Consider the following 18,143-nt stretch of genomic DNA (forward strand, 5'->3'; position numbering starts at 1 on the left):
AGCAACAGAATTTGTAAACCGATCAACAGCGTTTAAAAAAAGTGAAATAAATCTTTGGGTTTGATAATTAAAGCCAAGAGCACCAAGAAAATTCACGTTTTCTTCTATGTCTCGTTGGTTTTGAGAGTTCGACAATATTTGCACGATTGCAGCAGATCTAAATCTTAATAAAATGGACTCGTGCCAAAAGACTAGAAATACCATATTTGAGTGTTTGCTGAAGGTTCTTATAGTTAACAAGGGGGAAAAAATTCTACTGCAAGCGTCATTAACTGCGACTATAGTGTTTAAAATGTATTCTGAGTCACGTCTCCCATGGAGAGGGTTAATTTACTTTTTCATCCATGAGTAAAGATGTAGTATTTAACACGTGCATTAAAACAAGTGCTATCTGGAAGGTCAGGCAACAAAGGCTTGGTTGATTAAAAGATAATAATCCTTAATAAAGTGGAGTCATGAAGTGTGGCGCGGCTGTGGCTCCTGTCCGTTGATTCCTCTTCACTGTGCATGTGTCCTCTTTTTCTGCACCAGCTCCCCTGGCTTTCATGCCTCAGCACCTCCCTTTGCCTCTTTCCCTGCAGGTTTTGCCTGAGAACTGAATGTTTTTCCATAGAGCTCCAGCAGGAAATTGTAGCTAGGGGCCTTACTACCTGGGGTGAGCTAGTCCCTGCTGGGCAGCAGGATGGGCAGGCTGGAGTGAGGAGCAGGTTACCTAGAACTGATCCCAGACCTTGGGACCCACAGTCTTGTGCTGAGGAGACAGACCCCACACTCCTTAGTTCTGCAAACGGTTCTGTCTTTTCACAAAGTAAGTCGCAATTCCTAAGCTGGCTGTGAAATTAACCAGGACTTCACTTCATCTATCACAGAACAGTAGCTCTCTTTTAAATTGATTGATTGATTGATTTTTATTTATTTATTTTTTCAAGACCGGGTTTCTCTGTGTCCTGGAACTCTCTTTGTAGACCAGGCTAACCTCAAACTCACAGAGATCCACCTGCCTCTGCCTCCTGAGTGCTGAGAACAAAGGCGTGTGCCACCACTGCCTGGTTATTTTATCATCATCTTAATCTTCAGGGTCTCACTGTGTAGTTCTAGCTGTTTTGAAACTCATGTAGATCAAGCTGGCCTTGAACTCACAGATCTACCTCCCTTTGCTTCCAAAGCGCTGGGATTAAAGGTGAGAGCCACTCGCTAACAGTTTTGAGGTCCATCATACAGATAGAGGAATATTCTTTAGCCAGGGTTAAAACTTGGGGATATTTCCTCCAGTCAGAGAAAATGGCTGGGGAGCAAGCGGGGCTTGAGGAGTGCCTGAAAGGTAGAGGGAGCTGGACACACACTGACCCACTTCCAGATCTAGTTATGTGAACATGGACAATTTAATGAGTTTCCTTAACTCTGTAAAATGGAACTAACAAAGCCCACCTCACAGGGCTGAAAGGCTTAAAAAGAAATGGCAGAAGTGATCCTAGTGATACAAAATACTTAGTGAAGTTCTAAGTCTTCATGTTTGCAAGTGGGGTCGGGAGGTGTGCAGAGCCTGGGCTCTGGAGCCAGACGGCTTGGGTTCGAATCTTGCCCTCACTATTATAACTTATCTTGTAAGTTACATTAACTTCTCTGACTCAGTTTCCCTATGATTGAAGTAGAATCTTAATACAAGTAGTAGCTACCTAATAAATACTTGCTGCTTTTATTTCACTAGGAGTTAAAATAGTCTGTTTCTACCTCAATCAATGATGCAGTGAATGAAAGCAGTACAGTGTGCGTGAGCGTGTGCGTGAGCGTGTGTGTGTGTGTGTGTGTGTGTGTGTGTGTGTGTGTGTGTGTGTGTTTTAAAGTCCTGAAGACTGTATGCGTTGATGAATTCTGGGGTAGAGTCAAGCTGTGACACAAAAGGTGGGGCTAAGCTGTAATGTGAAAGAAAAACTTGGAGGGGCTATAAACCACCCACCAGGGAGCTATTTCTTTTGTAATGTGCATTCCATTTCTTCTCTCTCATGCGTTTTAATTCCTTCCACATTTCCTGCCACAATTATCAAATGTTTAGTTTCTGACCTCACTTTTCTGGAGACTGGAGCTCAGGGAATTTAGAATTGTTTATTTTCTGTCCATAAACCTTTGGGTTAATGGAGGGGCTTGTGCGCATAGGGTTTGTTGGTTTGTTTGTAGTGTCTCAGGAAGGTCACTGGAGTTGAAAAGAAAACGAGAGAGAGAGAGAGAGAGAGAGAGAGAGAGAGAGAGAGAGAGAGAGAGAGGAGGAGAGAGAGGCTCTGCATGTTTTAACTGGAAACCAGAGGCCCCCAAAGGGTAGAGTCACAGATTCCCACACTTGCTGAACTGAGTTTAAGAGGAAATTTGGATTGTAAAAGACTCTTATGGGGCCCAGATAATGACAACGACAACAACAAAAATCCAGGGCATTTTACGAAGAAGAAAACGCACTTCAGGGAATCTCAACTCACTCTATGAAGGAGAAAGGACATTTCATTTTACTGTTAAAAAAAGATCTTTTAAATCTCCCCCACCAGGAAAGACTTGGAAAGAAAAGTCCATAACTATTCTCAGTTTCCTCTGAAGTGAACAGAAGAATTCGAGGCGCCTTTTTGAACTCTGAGGCTGCTCTGTCCGCCGCCTCTGCCCCTATCCGCCCAGTCTGTCCCCTCTCCCCACTCCCCAGCCTCCCTCCATATTAGGCGTGGTGGGGCTCCAGTTTATGGCCCAAACTACTTCAGAATCGAGATCTAAGTTTGTTAGGTAGAATTTCTGCTCCGAGCGTACCAGAGTCTCACTCCAGCGTAAGGATGGGGGACCTTCAGTCCCACCCCCCAGGGAGCATCCCTGGGGCGAACTCTTGGCCGCTGGGGCTCAAACCCCGGAAACCGGTCACCTACCTCGCCGTGGACCAGGGCGATGGTCACCAGCGCGAGCGCCAGCCAGCGTTTCCACATCTGCGGAAGAGAGAAGAGGGTGAGAGTGAAGGCGCTGGGCCCTGCTCAGACCCTAGAAACTTCTTCGGGTCCCGCAGATTCGTCCCCTCCACCCAGGACCCTCGTTGCCCGCAGCGACCCGGCCTCTGCACCGCGCTCACCGTGCTCGGGTCCGGGACTCGAGAGGACACTGGGCAGGATGGAAGCAGTGAGTTGGAGGCGAAGGTGGGAGCGTCGCCGATCACCAGGCGCCGAGGAAGTCCGACCTGGGCTCGCCGCCCCTTAAGACCCCTCCTTCCCCGCCCGCCGGCCCCCCAGCTCCTCCCCATTCTCCTCCCCTTCTGCAGCGCGGCCCCCGCGGCTCCCGCTGCGCTCCCTCCTCCTGGCCCCCGCCCGGAGCCCAGGAGCCTCCGTGCACCGCAGGCATCCATGTCCTCTCCTAGACCCCCACCAAGAATCCTCAGATATCTCAAGAGAAGGCACGGGGTGTCCATGTCTCAGGGGTCCCTGCAACAAAGGCAGGGAAAACCGCGGAAACCCACGCCCGGGAGGGGCGCTGGCCTGCGGCGGCTGGGATGACAGCAGGAACTAGCTGCGGACTGCAGCGGCAACCGGATGGGCTGCACAGTGGGCATCCTTGCCAGGGCTGGGACTCGAACCTGAGCATCCCAGAGCCATCCTTCTTTGCTGAAAGGGAAAGGAGAGAGTAGAGTGCGAGGGTGTTACTATAGCCCAAGAAGGAAGTGGGCACAGGAGCCCAAGATGGGGTGGTTAGCAGAAAGCTTCTTTGAATTCAACTGTGGGTGTACTAGAGAGAGGGGGTAAGTGCCCTGCTCTGCAACGTTTTTATGTACTCCCCTCTAATCCCTCTCCACCTCACCAATGTTCCTGTTAGAACCCTTGCCATTTCTGGGAAGCTCCCTACTTATGCCCCCGATCTCCACCAATTTCCCCAGAGGTCTTCAAAGGTGTGGCGCCTCTATAAGAAGGGTGCTGATCCCCTATCTCTTTCCTGCCCCGGCTTCCCTATCTCTGGTGGCCAGGAATAAATCTATGTGTGACACATTTCAGACCCAACATCTGGTCGCCCACTCCCACTTCCCACCAGCTCAGGGATCGTTCAGGCTTGCCTCCAAACTCCCTAGGCCCTCCCATAGGAGGGCTGTCACCATAGCCTAATCGGTTTCTCACAGAGATCTCCTATGCAGCCCTTCAGTTCTGTGTCCGGGTCTACTTTGCTATTGCAGACTCTCAGCTCTCACTCAGAAATTCACGAAGCCATTTGACGTGGATTGATTCAGGCATACTCATTCTTGACCGCGCTGAAAAATAATCGCCATGTTCTTTTACTCTGTGGTTTAAATACTACCGTGTCATGTCTTTGTCCACTGAGAAACTTCATCCACTTTCACCACCCACATCAAATCCAACCTTTTTGCCTTCCTTGTAAGCACCCTATGATACCCTGTGGCCGAACCTTATCGTCTTGTCTTCACCTTCTTTACCTCACACCCCGCTGTTCACATCACACCAGGCTTCATGGTGTGCTCTGAGCATGTCATAGTTTATCTTCTACCGAATATTCTGCTGAATGCCTACTGCTGAAGTTTTAGGAGGTTTCAAAATTATGCCTAAATCCCCCAACTGAGACAGATGGAAACCAAAATGTAAACTCTCTTATGGGTCAAATTGGAATGTTGGCCATGGCTTTAGAGCTGCCAGTACGGCAATGGGTCTGCTACTGCTGAACCCCCAAATCAAACACACCCCATCGGTACAGAGAGAGTTGGAAAACCTGCTTGTGTAAAATCAGCTGCATGGAAAAGCAAATAAAAAGAAAAAGAAAAGAAAAAAAAATACCCGATGTCCTCTATACTGGAGAGGGATGCCCTAGTTAGTTTTGACTGTTGACTTGACATAGCCTGAAGCTAAGAGAAGAATTACCTATTAGATGGGCCTATGTCTGTAGAGGCATTGACTTCATTGATAGTTGATGTTGGAGGACCTAGCCCACTGTGGGTGGCACCATTCTGTGGGCACCTGGTCTAGGCTAGAAAGTTAGCTTTGCATGAGCCTGCAAGCAGCATTCTTCCCAGGTTTCTGCTTGGGGTTCTTTCTGCCCTGACTCTCCTCAGTGATGGACTGTGACCTGTGAGATGAAATACATTCCCTCTAAGTTGCTTTTGGTCAGGGTCTTTTATCACAGAGTCAGAAAGGAAAATAGAACACAGAGAGAGTGACGCATTCTTTGAAGCTCACCAGTCAGATACTGTATGCCTTCCTACTTGTTGGAACAAGATGAATGGGACATAAATGGCCCCCATCAGGTACCCTGCCTGTCAGTGTGCTAGGGTTGAAGAAGGAAGCTTTGATGTACTAAGGTTTGCTTCTGTCCTCTAATAGCTAACAACATTGTGTACCTTCAAAGCTGGCAAGGTTCTACTGAAAGTCTCTTGATTGCTTTCAGAACTGACTATGAATTTCTCTGCATCTCTTGCTTGCCCTTCTCTTGACAACAGCTTGGGGGTAGTAGAAAGTATTTAAGTTTGAAGTCAAACCAAGCTGGCTTTCTATGCCAGCCTTGCACTTAGCTGTCTAACCTTTGCCCTCTCCCAGCCTAGGTTCTGGCATCTGACAAATGATAGTGATAATACCCTTCAGGGGCCGGCGCAGTTTAAAGTGGGAGGCTGTAAAAAGTGCCTGGCAGATAGATAGCAGGGTTCTATAAATGGTAGAACCATTATTGTTTTATCGATCTGCCTTGCATCTAAATTGTACCCACTACTATGTGCCAGGTATACAATAGCTTGCAACATGCCGTATTTTTAGGTAACTGCTACAATACACTCAGAGCTTTTTAAATTGATTTTTATCTTCCAATAAGAAGACTGAAGATCAGGAAAAACTCAGATATCTTCCCAATGAAATGTCTTGGCATTTTATTGTACACTATTATTCTCTGTTTAACACTTATTGTTAATACTTTGTTTAATACATAATTGCTCTTGATTCAGAGTATAACTATATAATCTACAAACGGCCAAAAGCAATAAAAGTAACATTAAAACTAAGTGTAAGAAGGAGTTGACGGTGTGTTGGTGTTTTTCATTGTGAGTGATAGATATTTATTTAAGTGGCTTCTCTATAGAGCCAATTTAAATAAGTAGCTGTGAAGTTACCTGGGATTTACTGAGCCTGTGTAGCTGAGAAGTGCTAGGATAATGGCTGGATTTAGGGATTCTTCACCCAGGAGTTTGCCTGTGTTCCCGAGAACCTATGTCTTACATCTTTTGTTTCTACTTCCGGCAGCCATTTCTTTCCTGGGATTTACAGAGTGACTCCTGAGAGCTACAGTGTGTGTTCTCTGGGTGAGAAACTGACCCTAGAGTGGGTGAATGCAGGTAAGGGTGTTAGCCTTTTTCTGGTGATGTCATAGACATCTTAAGATATGTTTTTAAAGTCTAAGTAGAGGTTTTTGTTCTCCCCCCCCCCCGCCTTAAATGGGCAATCCCCTTGTTTTATCCTCCCCAGTACTAGGATTTCATATGTGAATCCCCCCAGCTCCAAACTGATTTTCTTTGTGTCTCCTTAACTGATCACCGTGACTAGAGGAATTGCTTGACTTAGATGAGTGGGGACCTAACCTTAGATCCATCTAAAGACCAGGCTGATGGTGTTTAGAAGTGTGGGAAATAGGTGCTCAGAGATGTTGTGAGTCCACGACTTGGCCTGTGGATTCTGATCTTCAGAGTGGGTCATGGAGGCTCCCAAAAGCATGGGAAAGAGTATTCTGAACTCTCCTTTTGCTTTTACCTGCATTAAAAATGGAACGTGGCTTTGAAAATCTATAGATTAAACCAGGCCCCATATTTAGTCAGTTAAACCCTATTTGCCAAACATTAGGAGGAAAGCTGGTAGGATGCACCGCAACATGGATCTACTTGTGGTCTTGCTTGGTTTGAACTAGATGCCATTTCAGCTAAAAAACCAAATCATCCAACCAACCAACCAAACAAACAAACAAACAAACAACTAACCAACAAACCAACCAACCAACCAACTAACCAACCAACCAACTAACCAACCAACCAACTAACCAACCAACCAACTAACCAACCAACTAACCAACCAAACAACCAACTAACCAACCAACTAACCAACCAACTAACCAAACAAACAAACAAACAAACAATTAACCAACCAACTAACTAACCAACTAACCAACCAACCAACGAACCAACTAACCAACCAACCAAACAACTAACCAACCAACCAACTAACCAACCAAACAAACAAACAACTAACCAACCAACCAAACAAACAAACAAACAAACAACAACTAACCAACCAACCAACTAACCAACCAACCAACTAACCAACCAAACAACTAACCAACCAAACAACCAACCAAACAAACAAACAAAGCACAAGAGACCTCTGAGTAGAAGGCAAAGCCTTTTCCTGGCGAAGCTTAGGGAAGAGTAGAGTTGACACCGTTCCTACTTCTGAAAGAGTTCACTGCCTGCCACCCTAGCATGGTGAAAATAAAGGCTATCAGGTCTGATAAGCTAATCAAAAGTCATGATAAGCCTATTTCAAATGCAGAGGTTTGAGTTAACCTAGCTCGGTGGCTATGCACACGCATTGTTATTAGTGAGACCCTGGTCTTAAGTGTCTTGGAGAACTGGTTAAGTGCTTAGAATCAGCAGGACTGTTAGAACCTGGGTATTCAGACAAAAGGCAAACCTACTGTGTTCCTTCTCTTCAATGACGTTTAAAGACATTACGATATTTTAGAAAATTTCACTGGTTTAGTGTCTTACAAAATACATACCTTTGATGGGGGGCAGGTATCTCTCAGTTTTATTCAACAGTAGTAGAAGTTAGGGCTCAGAAGGCAACCCAGCCGGCTAGCTTGCCACACAAGCTGGTTGGTGGACCTGTGCTGGAATCTCAGAACTCTTGTAAAAACAGCTAGGCATGGAGGCACAAATCTGTGCTTGTAAGGCAGAGATAGGTGAATCTCTGGGGCTTACTTAATGAATTTCAGACCAGGGAGAGACCCTATCAATAAAAGCAAAGTGGACGACGTCTGAAGAATGTCTCTAAGGATATCCTCTAACTCCACGTGCATTCACACACATACATGCCTACCACATTCACATACACCTGCACATACACACATATGCAGAAATAATCCAATGAAGAGCAGCATGGTGAGAAGGTAGACTGAGTTCTTTGATTCTCCCAATCATGAATAGAGACATTCAGGGAAACGACTGTACTGGTGATAAACACGTTACAACTTCTCGTCCTTGTCATTGCTCCCTAAACAATGCTGGCTAGTGGCCAGTGGCAGTATTTACATTTTATCAGGTACTATAAGCAATATAGATATGACTTAAAGTATATGGGAATGTATAAAATAGGATATATGTAAACACTGCACCGTTTTACATAAGGAACTAACTATCTGTGGACTCTGGACACTTCAGAAGTACCCCGGAAGCACTTCTCCAGGAAAACAAGGGATGACTGCATATATGCTGCCGTAGACAGTCAAAAAGAAATGAAAACAATGACAATGGATATTACAGCAAGTTAGACCTCGTGGGAGATCTGTTTGTAAAGTAAAACAAAAAACAAAAACAGAAAACAAAAACAAAAACCCCGGCTGTTTCAAATGCTCCTGAGACCGTTACACTGATTACATCCAGGTTCCCGAACGAAATCTACAAAGAATGACTTTTTGATGAGCTATTAAGGATAGCAATGGCAGAACAGATATATTCTTAATAATACATTGCATCTTTAATGCAAACAGCATTTCCTGCAGCAGCTATGGGAATGAAGCCAACAAGGGAGGAAGGCGGCAACGACCCAGGAAGGTATGATAGCCAGTCTCATCCATGAATCTTTCACTGCAGAATTCACGGAAGAGGGACTGCAGCAAAGATCCTGAGGCTGGGGCTGCACGGCACGTGACAGAAGTCACCAATAATCTGACAAATCTTACACATCACCGCACAGCAAACCATTTGTAAGACCTAGTAATCACTTGAGAAGTGACTGGGAATGTCTTATCCCTGTTGGTGCGCCCAGGTGTTCTTGGGACAGAGGCCTTAGATGTGAAACTTGAAAATCTGCATCACTTTTAGACCAAGAGACAGCTGTTCCCAATTTGTTATTGTCTATTTACCTGTTGGCACGGTACTTCTTATCAGATGAAAATACACCCACACCCGATCCATCACTTCAGGATAGAGAACGATGCTAAAAGGACAATAAAGAGCAATTGCTTTTGAAAAGAAATATGTTATGGAGAAATATGTTGAATTTGGATTCTTGGATGTATCTTGGATTAGGTGATTTTTGTCCACATTAAGACTTTTATAGATGCACTTTTTTTTTAATTCTGGCACAATCTTTTAAGTGGTTTATTTACTCTTTGGATTAGAATATAAAAATGCAACGACTTTTAATTAAGTTGAAGGATAAATAAATAATTTATAGGGAAATTTACTCACTAAAGTTCCACAGGAAACTTTGCAAGACTGATTCCTAGGACTGAGATCTGGAGGCTCAAGTTTGGGGGGGGGGTGAACTGGTGGCACCTATCTTTATCTGAATGAAACCAGTGAGTTTGTGAAAGTATTCATCCAGGAGGGTCACCATAACAGACCAGTGTGGAAGGAGATGGCGTCAACGGCCCAAACTTAGTTCTCGCCATCCTGAAAGCTATAACTCCAGAATGCAGATGGACCGGTTGTTCCAAGATGTCACTGCTAAGCTTGCACATCATCTCTTTCCTTACTGATCCTCAAGTGACTTTTGCCTGGTGTTCTAGCCTATGATCTCACTCAGTCTTAATTACCTATCCAAATATAGTAACAGTTATGTATGAATTTGGGGTCAGGCAAGGACAATGAGTTCAGGTCTCTGACTTTGACAGCTATAAAACCAAAGGCGAAATAAACTGGCCTTAGAAGCAGACTTGCAACATTGTTACAATGTTCAGCAAATGTTTCTAAATGGAATGGTAACATCACACTTAACCAATTTATTATTGTTATTCCAATGAATTAAAACAATGTTTTGTTTGTTAAGTCAAAAAAAGAAAAAAGGAATGAAGGAACGAAGGAACGAAGGGAAGATGGAAGAGGAGGAAGTCCTCCATAGTACAATGTATGAGGCACTAGGCTTAGATCCCAGTACCATACATGCACACATACACACTGTATCGGTTTGAATAAAAATGCCCCCCATAGGCCTAAAGGGAGTGAATGACACTATTAGGAGGTGTGGCCATGTTGGAGTAGGTGTGACTTTGTTGGAGGAAGTGTGTCACAGGAAGCGGAATTTGAGGACTCAGATGCTCAAGCCAGGCCCAGTATCTTACTCTCTTTCTGCTGTCTACCAGTCTGGGTGTAGAACTCTCAGTTACTTCCCAGCACCGTGTCTCCCTGTGTGCCACAATGCTTCCTGCCATGATGACATGGACTAAACCTCTGTAAGCCAGTCCCAAGGAAATGCTTTCCTTTATAAGAGATGCTGTGGTCATGGTATCTATTCACAGCAGTAGAAACCTTAACTAAGACATATACAAGCATAAAAAGTGTTTTAAAAATAGCCATTGATTTAACTCTTCGTGTCCTTTCCTGATGGGGTGTACTATAACATATAACTAGCCCATAGTTACCCCCATAGGTGGGGGTAAATAACTAGAACCTTAAAGATCACTAACTACAGAAAATAAAATCTCACACTTAGGCCAAAAAGACTCCTTAAATACAGTATTTTTATGGTTAGTTAATCAAATGTACAAAGACATTTCAACTAATCATTAAGACTAGCCATGACAAGATTCTTTGATCGGCATCTTTGGGGAAAATATGTATCCAACATTTATACATTTATTGATGTATCTAGTGCACTATCTCTTTCTAAAGGTCAAAAGTACCTCAAGACACATACAAATCCTTCTAAGTTATTTTTGGAAATTATTTTTTGTTGGTTGTATAAATTTTCACAGTATACTCATAAAACCACGATACCACCTATTCACGATGAGGGTGGCAGGAAAATGTAGTTGGATAAAGAGTAGAACCTCGGAGGATTTTTAAATGTCACGAGACACAGGATGTGCTCATTCCTTAAGTTGCACGTTTTTGGTGAGCTACAACAAATAGCACTTCATTTTATGCCAGCGACCATTCCTCTGCCACCCCCAGACACACATTCCCCCTCCCACATTACAATTCGTAACTGTAGCAAAATTACACTTAGGAAGTAACAGCAAAAATGTTATGATGGGGGGGTCACCATGGCATGAGGAACTGAATTAAAGGGTGGCAGCTTTAGGAAGCTTGAGAACCACGGAGCTAGAGGGGAAGAAAGATTTGGAGAAAACCAGTCAGTACCTTTCGTCTACTTGGCCACAGCAATTACTTCAGAGCAGGCATCTGACCAAAGTAAGCCAACAAGAGCTAAGGAAACCCGATTCTGAGATTGTACCTACCCATGGAGAAAGCTGCCCCCCTGTGCTGTTTATTGATCTGCGTCCTGTCTGCTCGAGTTTGGATCTACAGAATACCTTTGCCCGGGCCCTGAAGAGACCGAGGCAGAACATGCAGTCAAGAGCATCATCAGAGCACCTGCTTTGACCCTTGACCTTTGAGGCTCTTTGCTTTGTTTTCTTTTAGACACAATTGAAAAATTTGTAACAATTGTTACTGATGACAGCTTGATCATCAGACCACGGTTATTATTATATCATTTTTAAGACAACAAGATGCCATAAACACTTTGGCTAATCCTTTAAGCATAATGTTTGTCAGGGTTCTGAATTCACAATGTGGAAGAGGGGGACAGAGCTTTCCCACACATTGGCAAAGGAGTTCTGCCCACGACCTTTTGCTCCTCCTCCACTACCCAGCCTGCTGTAGACACGGACCTGCTGGATTTAATACACCTGCTACAGGACTCGCTAATGTATTAAACCTAATCATGCTCACCTCAGCTAAGGGGAAACTTCCTGGCTTGCTGAAAGGCGGGGGCTTTGGTGGCTCCTGTGGGCTGGAGCTGCTGCTGGAAGTTAACAAAACCTCAGAGATCTGAATAAAACTTCTAGTAGGTTCTTATTCTTGTATGTAGGTTAAAAAAATGTCCCTGGCTTCACCTCATTGACATCAGAGCGGTTTCATCCAGCAACTGATGGAATCAGAAGCAGAGATCCACTATGGAAGACAGGAAGGAAGGGTAAGTAGGAGCCAGAGGAGTCAAGGACACCACAAGAAAACCCACATAGTCAACTGGGACCATAGGGGCTCACAGAGACTAAACCAACAATCATGGAGCCAACATGGGTCTGACCTGGGTTCTCTCCATATACATTATAGCTGTTAGCCTGGTGTTGTTATGGGACTCCTGGCAGTGGGAGCTGCTCATCCCTGAGTCTTTCACCTGCTTTGAGACCCCTCTTCTCCTACTGGTCCAGCATTAATAAGGGGATGTGGTTAGTCTTACTGCAACTTGACATGGCATGTTTGGTTGATATCCCTGGGAGACCTGACTCTTTCTGAAGGAGAACAGAAGAAGAAGGAGGAAGAGGAAGAGGAGAAGGAGGAGGAGGGGGAGGAGGAGGGGGAGGAAGAAGAAGAAGAAGAAGAAGAAGAAGAAGAAGAAGAAGAAGAAGAAGAAGAAGAAGAAGAAGAAAAGAAGAAGAAGAAGAAGAAGAGGAAGAGGAAGAAGAAGGAGAAGGAGAAGGAGAAGGAGAAGAAGAAGGAGAAGGAGAAGAAGAGAACAGAAGAAGGGTGGAGGATTGGGGGAGAGGAGAGTGAAAGGGAGGGACTGGGAGGAGAGAAGGGAGAGGAAACTGAGGCTGAGATGTAATATTTGAGAGAAGAATTTTTTTTAAAAAAATCACTGCAATATATAATGTTACTGTATATGGTAGAAGAGTGAATATGTCAAAGATGTGATCAGCGTTTGAGCAGAGGAGGATTATCCAGAAGGGCTCTATCCTTAAAGGGGCAGAGCAGTGTACACAGATAAAAGAGACGAGAAACACAGGGAACAAGGTGACATGAAGAGAAAAACGGAAGATGGCGGGTTTCAACCCAAGCCAAGAAACATCAGGGAGTGCCAAGCACCAAAAGCCGTGTGAGCAAAGAACAAGTTCTTCCTGCAGGGAAGCGAGCCTGAATGACATTGCGGTGGTTTGGAGCTTCTGGTCTTTAGCTTTGTGTAAGACTGGATGTCTCCTCTTTTGAGCCAACAAGGTATGGTAGCTCTAGGAAACCAACGTCAGACATAATGTTGTGAGACAGTCTCTGTCTCTGTCTCTCTGACTCTGTCTCATTGTATTTCTCTCTTTCTGACTTTCTGTCTTTGACACACCCACACACCCACACACAGAGACATACACACACTCACACACACACACAGACATACACACCCTCACACACACACACACACACATACCACAATCACACCCACCCTTCCACCACCCCCCAACCCCTCCAACATACACAGACACACACACACTCTCACACCACACACACACACACACACACACAGACACACAGACATATACATACACACATACACAGACACACACACACAAACAGACACACACACACACAGATACACACACACCCTCACACCACACCCACACACACACACACACCCTCACACCACACACACACACACACACACAGACACACACAGACATACACACACACACACACACACACACACACACACACACACCCCTCTCGGTTTATGGTGCTGTTTTGGTTTTTCCATATGGCTATAAAGGAGGCTGATTTGCAGCTCAATTCACATCTCTGCCTTACCGTCCTAGATAGAAGCTTCTATTCTTCTAAGGCCCAAGGATCCACCCAGGGAAAGATTCTGGTGATCCCCACTACTCCCTGTGCTCACTCCTTGGACAAAATGTTCTGCCAAGAGGGAGGTTGGGCAGTGCTTGGTCTTGACACCATTCTATTGCAGGCTGCCCATTCTTATCAATAGCTTCACAGTTCACATGCAGTGGAGAAAGGTTTCCAAAGAAGGGACCCAGACAACTAAATATCCCCCTCCCCAAAGCAGTAGGCTTAAAGCCTGAGCACTTTCCCACACTAAGGACACCTTAAAGACACACATCTGGTGCTGTGAGCCTAGTCAAAACCTGGGGAGGTCATAGGTCATACTGGGGAAGCTACCACTTTTGTTTTGCTGAGTGGAAATGTGTTCCCACAGTTACTTTCTCAATAGTTATGTTTATGCTATTGAGAGGGCTGCCATAGCTTTGGTCAGAGGAACTCCCTTTTACAATGTGGCAGTGGGAAATATAGAGACCCAGAACTGGTCCAAGTGATAAGAAAGATCACCTGCAGACCGCTCAGTCGTTGCCAGATATCCAGATCGCTCCTTCACAAGACTCCGAAAACCCTGCAGCAGATGGGGTATAAAGGATGCTCCAGTCAGAGGATGGGGCAGAGTGGGGTGAAGTACGACAGCACCACTGTGTACCTGGTATCACAGAAGCTGGGATGTTAGCAGCCTAAGGCTTGCACAAACTGGCTCAGTTAACGACCTGCCCTGGTATGTGTGAGGCAGGGGTGGGAGGACAGGCCTGCCCACTCCGTGAGGACTGGGCAGGCCTCCATACGTAGATAATGTTGGCTAAGGGGAAAAGCTCACAAAGCCATGACTGCCCTAGAGAAGTTAATAGCCAACGGGAGAGGGGGAGATATTTTCTTCAACAGTAGGGAGCTTATGCTTTAGTAAATAAACCCTAAACATGAGTTATATTTATATACTTATTTATTTTACCTATTTTTTTTAATGTATGTGAGCAGGTCAGAAGAGGGTGTCAGATCCCATTACAGATGGTTGTGAGCCACCATGTGGTTGCTGGGAATTGAACTCAGGACCTCTGGAAGAGCAGGCTGTGCCCTTAACCACTGAGCCATCTCTCTAGTCCCTAACCAGGAGTTTATGAGAATCCCTAATAAAATGCAGCGTGTCACCAAAGCAAAAACAAACAACCCTGCCACCCCTTCTCACCCCTAAAAGGCATGAAGAGAAAGAAGAGTAACTGGGGCAAAGGTGAGGAGCAGGCATGGGTGAGGAGCAAGAAAGGTAAGGCTAGGTGAATATGCTTTAAAAATGTTATGTTCATTACAAAATATCACAATGGAGCCCATTGTTATGTATAATTAATGTGCATGCACGTGTATGTATATGTATATGTGTATGTGTATATGTATATGATGTATATGATGATGTATATGATGTATATGATGTATATGATGTATATGATGTATATGATGTATATGATGTATATGTATATGATGTATATGTATATGTATATGTATATGTATATGTGTATGTGTATGTGTATGTGTATGTGTATGTGTATGTATATGTATATGTATATGTATATGTATATGTATATGTATATGTATATGTATATGTATATGTATATGTATATGTATATGTATATGTATAGAAAAAGAAACCAAAGCCCTCATCCTGAGTGCAGGGAAGATGTCTTCTCCAGAGCAGCTGTAAGCAATGGACTTTACAATTCAGGCACAGGCTGTAAAGATTGTTTGTTTGATCAAAATGGCTGTCTGGTCCTAAAGGCTGCTGTTTGACTGGGCTGTCCTGGGCCTGTTGAGAGGTAGTTCAGTGGCACCTGATGGTCTCTGGCCGTATCTTCTCTTCTGGTGAGGTTTCCGTGGTCAGGGGCCCATGGCTGAGTGATCCTTTTCTTCACTCTCTAGCAGCTAGCTTTTCTTCTCTTCCTTCACCCCGACTTTATTTAGCCTCTGTCCTCTAATATGGTGGTTCTCAGCCTTTGGGTTGTGACCCTTTTGGGGTCGCACATCAGATATTTTCCATATCAGGCATTTACATTATGATCCTTAACAGTAACAAAGTCATCGTTGTGAAGTAGCAATGGAAATAATTTTATGGTTGGGGGTCACCACAACGCGAAGAACTGTATTAAAGGGTCGCAGTGTTAGGAAGGTTGAAAACCGTTGTTAATATCTTCTTTTTCTCCTCTTTTCCATTCTTACTCTTGGAGGAAGAAGCAGGATGTTAATATGCCAGCCTCAGGCTCCGTAGAAAGCAATTTATTCTATTTTTCCCCATTGAAAAGAAAATGTCTTCTCTTGCCTAGATCTGGTGAAAGAGTCTCTTATCGGCATAATCACCGACACTTATCATAAAACCTCACTGACTGACAGGCGATCAGGGTCTGTACAACTCCCCAGGAGTGAACAGGCACATGAGCAATGGTGGGGCTTCTGTCCCATTCTTGGGTGTCACTTAGAATTCACCACTGAAACCTTGAAATAGATGAGAATAGATCCGGTTACTCGGAGAAACCGACCTGTGCACATGGGCCATCCATCCCAAGAACCCAGCCCATTAAGAACGTGTGGGCGGGGCAGAAAATGCTCATTCTTAGCAGCCTTTCTCGGTGGACAATAATCCTGAGTCAAGCTGCAGAGTGAGCCTTTCAGGTAGTGGCCTTCTCCAGCTGGGGTCCGCCCTGCCAGGTCTCTTCTCCCTCCGCTAACCTTTTAGTCACTCCAGAGAAGGCTCTCTTTTACATTGCTGCCAATAGCTGTGAATTAATGCAGGGCTGAAGAAATATTTTTGCGGGAGATACTCTCTCTCTCTCTCTCTCTCTCTCTCTCTCTCTCTCTTATCCACGCACGCGTGCACACACACACACACACACACACACACACACACACACACACGGTGTGGAAATATGCTACTCTACGTTGAATGAAAATCTGTATATCTGATTGGATGTATCCTCGGGGTTCTCCCCAGGATATCCACAGATTCGGTGGTTTTCTGGGAGAATTCACTGGTTTAAGACTGTGTCTAACCACAGCGAGGTGACGCAAAGCAAAGTCAGGAGAGGGAACAGTGCTGGGGACAAAGGACAGGAAACTGGGTGTAAATGCCTGAGAACCCTTGGAATCCTGTGGGAGGCATTTTTAGTAACACATAGATAAGCTTTTTGGAGTCTCGGTTCTCAAAGGAGCTGATCATTAGTCACCTCCTATCTGCCACATGCCAGAAATTCGGACGTCTTGAAAGACGTTAAGTGTTGTGGGGTCGGGTAGGAATTTGAATGCCCAATTGGTCGCCAGTTGGTGGTGCTGTTTGGGAAAAGCTTAAAAGGTGTGGTCATGTTGGAGTAAGAGTCCCTGGAGGTGGGTTTGGAGAGTTCGAAGGCTGACGCCATTACAAGTGTGCGCTCTGCTTCCTGCTTGTGACTCAAGATGTGAGCCATCCAGCCGGCTTCTGCTCCATGTCTGCTGTTTGTCGCCATGCTCCCTGCTATGACACTCTTACCCATCAGGGACAACAAGCCAAATACACTTCTCCTCCTAGGAGTTGCCCTGGTTGTGGCATTTTATCCCAGCAGTAGAAAAGGAACGAATGTAGGCACATGTGAGGTGTGTGTCGATTCTGGGATCCTAGCTATAAATGATTTCTCTGTGGTCAAAGCTAATAGATTTAGATTGAACAAAACTGAGACCGGAAGGGCACGGAGTCTGACCAATCGGGAAGGTGCTCTGTGGGAGGATGAAAACCGGCTCAGTTCTCCCTCTTTGTAAGAATGAGTATTACACAGATACACAGAAGTGAGCGTCTAAAGCTCAGACCGAGTGAGAACGGTGCTGCTGTCCCGGATCCCGTCGGAAGAAGCCCACGAAAGCTGCTATGTTCTTCAACCTCGAATGCTACCTTAAGACATGCCGAGATCTCCTTGCTTATGGTCCTCGAGTTGCCGTCCAGTGAGCACATTCCCTTCGCTAACACAGCTGTATCTCTCCCAGGAAGCCTGGAAGAGTCTGCTAATGCAGCAGTAAATGTTCCCTTCACTGAGGGACTTGGAAACTGAAGTGAGATTAGTTCTACTAGAGGGCACCCGAGGAAGTTCTGGAACATCCTATCCCGTATAAACCGGAAAACATAAGCTGGTTTAAGAAGAGCTGTACAGTGTCTGAGTAACTGAATCATGAGGAGTGACATAGAGAAAAGTCACCATGTCTATCTAGAGATAGATAAGATAGATAGGTAGATAGATAAGTAGGTAGATGATAGATAGATTAGATAGATAGATAGATAGATAGATAGATAGATAGATAGATGGATATAGGGTGAAGT

At 44.8% G+C, this 18,143-nt stretch overlaps 1 protein-coding gene across 1 annotated transcript in view; it reads right to left on the reverse strand.

Annotated features, from left to right (window-relative positions):
- Fstl1 (follistatin-like 1) overlaps positions 1–3,182 on the reverse strand; it is a 53,186-nt gene extending 50,004 nt beyond the window's left edge. Inside the window, 2 exon segments of the mRNA NM_024369.2 lie at positions 2,898–2,954; positions 3,095–3,182. Of these exon segments, the coding sequence (NP_077345.1) occupies positions 2,898–2,954 (57 nt within the window). The 5' untranslated portion in view covers positions 3,095–3,182.
- Between the last annotated feature and the right edge of the window lie 14,961 nt (positions 3,183–18,143).

The sequence above is a fragment of the Rattus norvegicus genome, chromosome 11, assembly GCF_021556685.1.
Source record: "Rattus norvegicus strain SHRSP/BbbUtx chromosome 11, alternate assembly SHRSP_T2T, whole genome shotgun sequence".
Classification (NCBI taxonomy): Eukaryota; Metazoa; Chordata; class Mammalia; order Rodentia; family Muridae; genus Rattus; species Rattus norvegicus.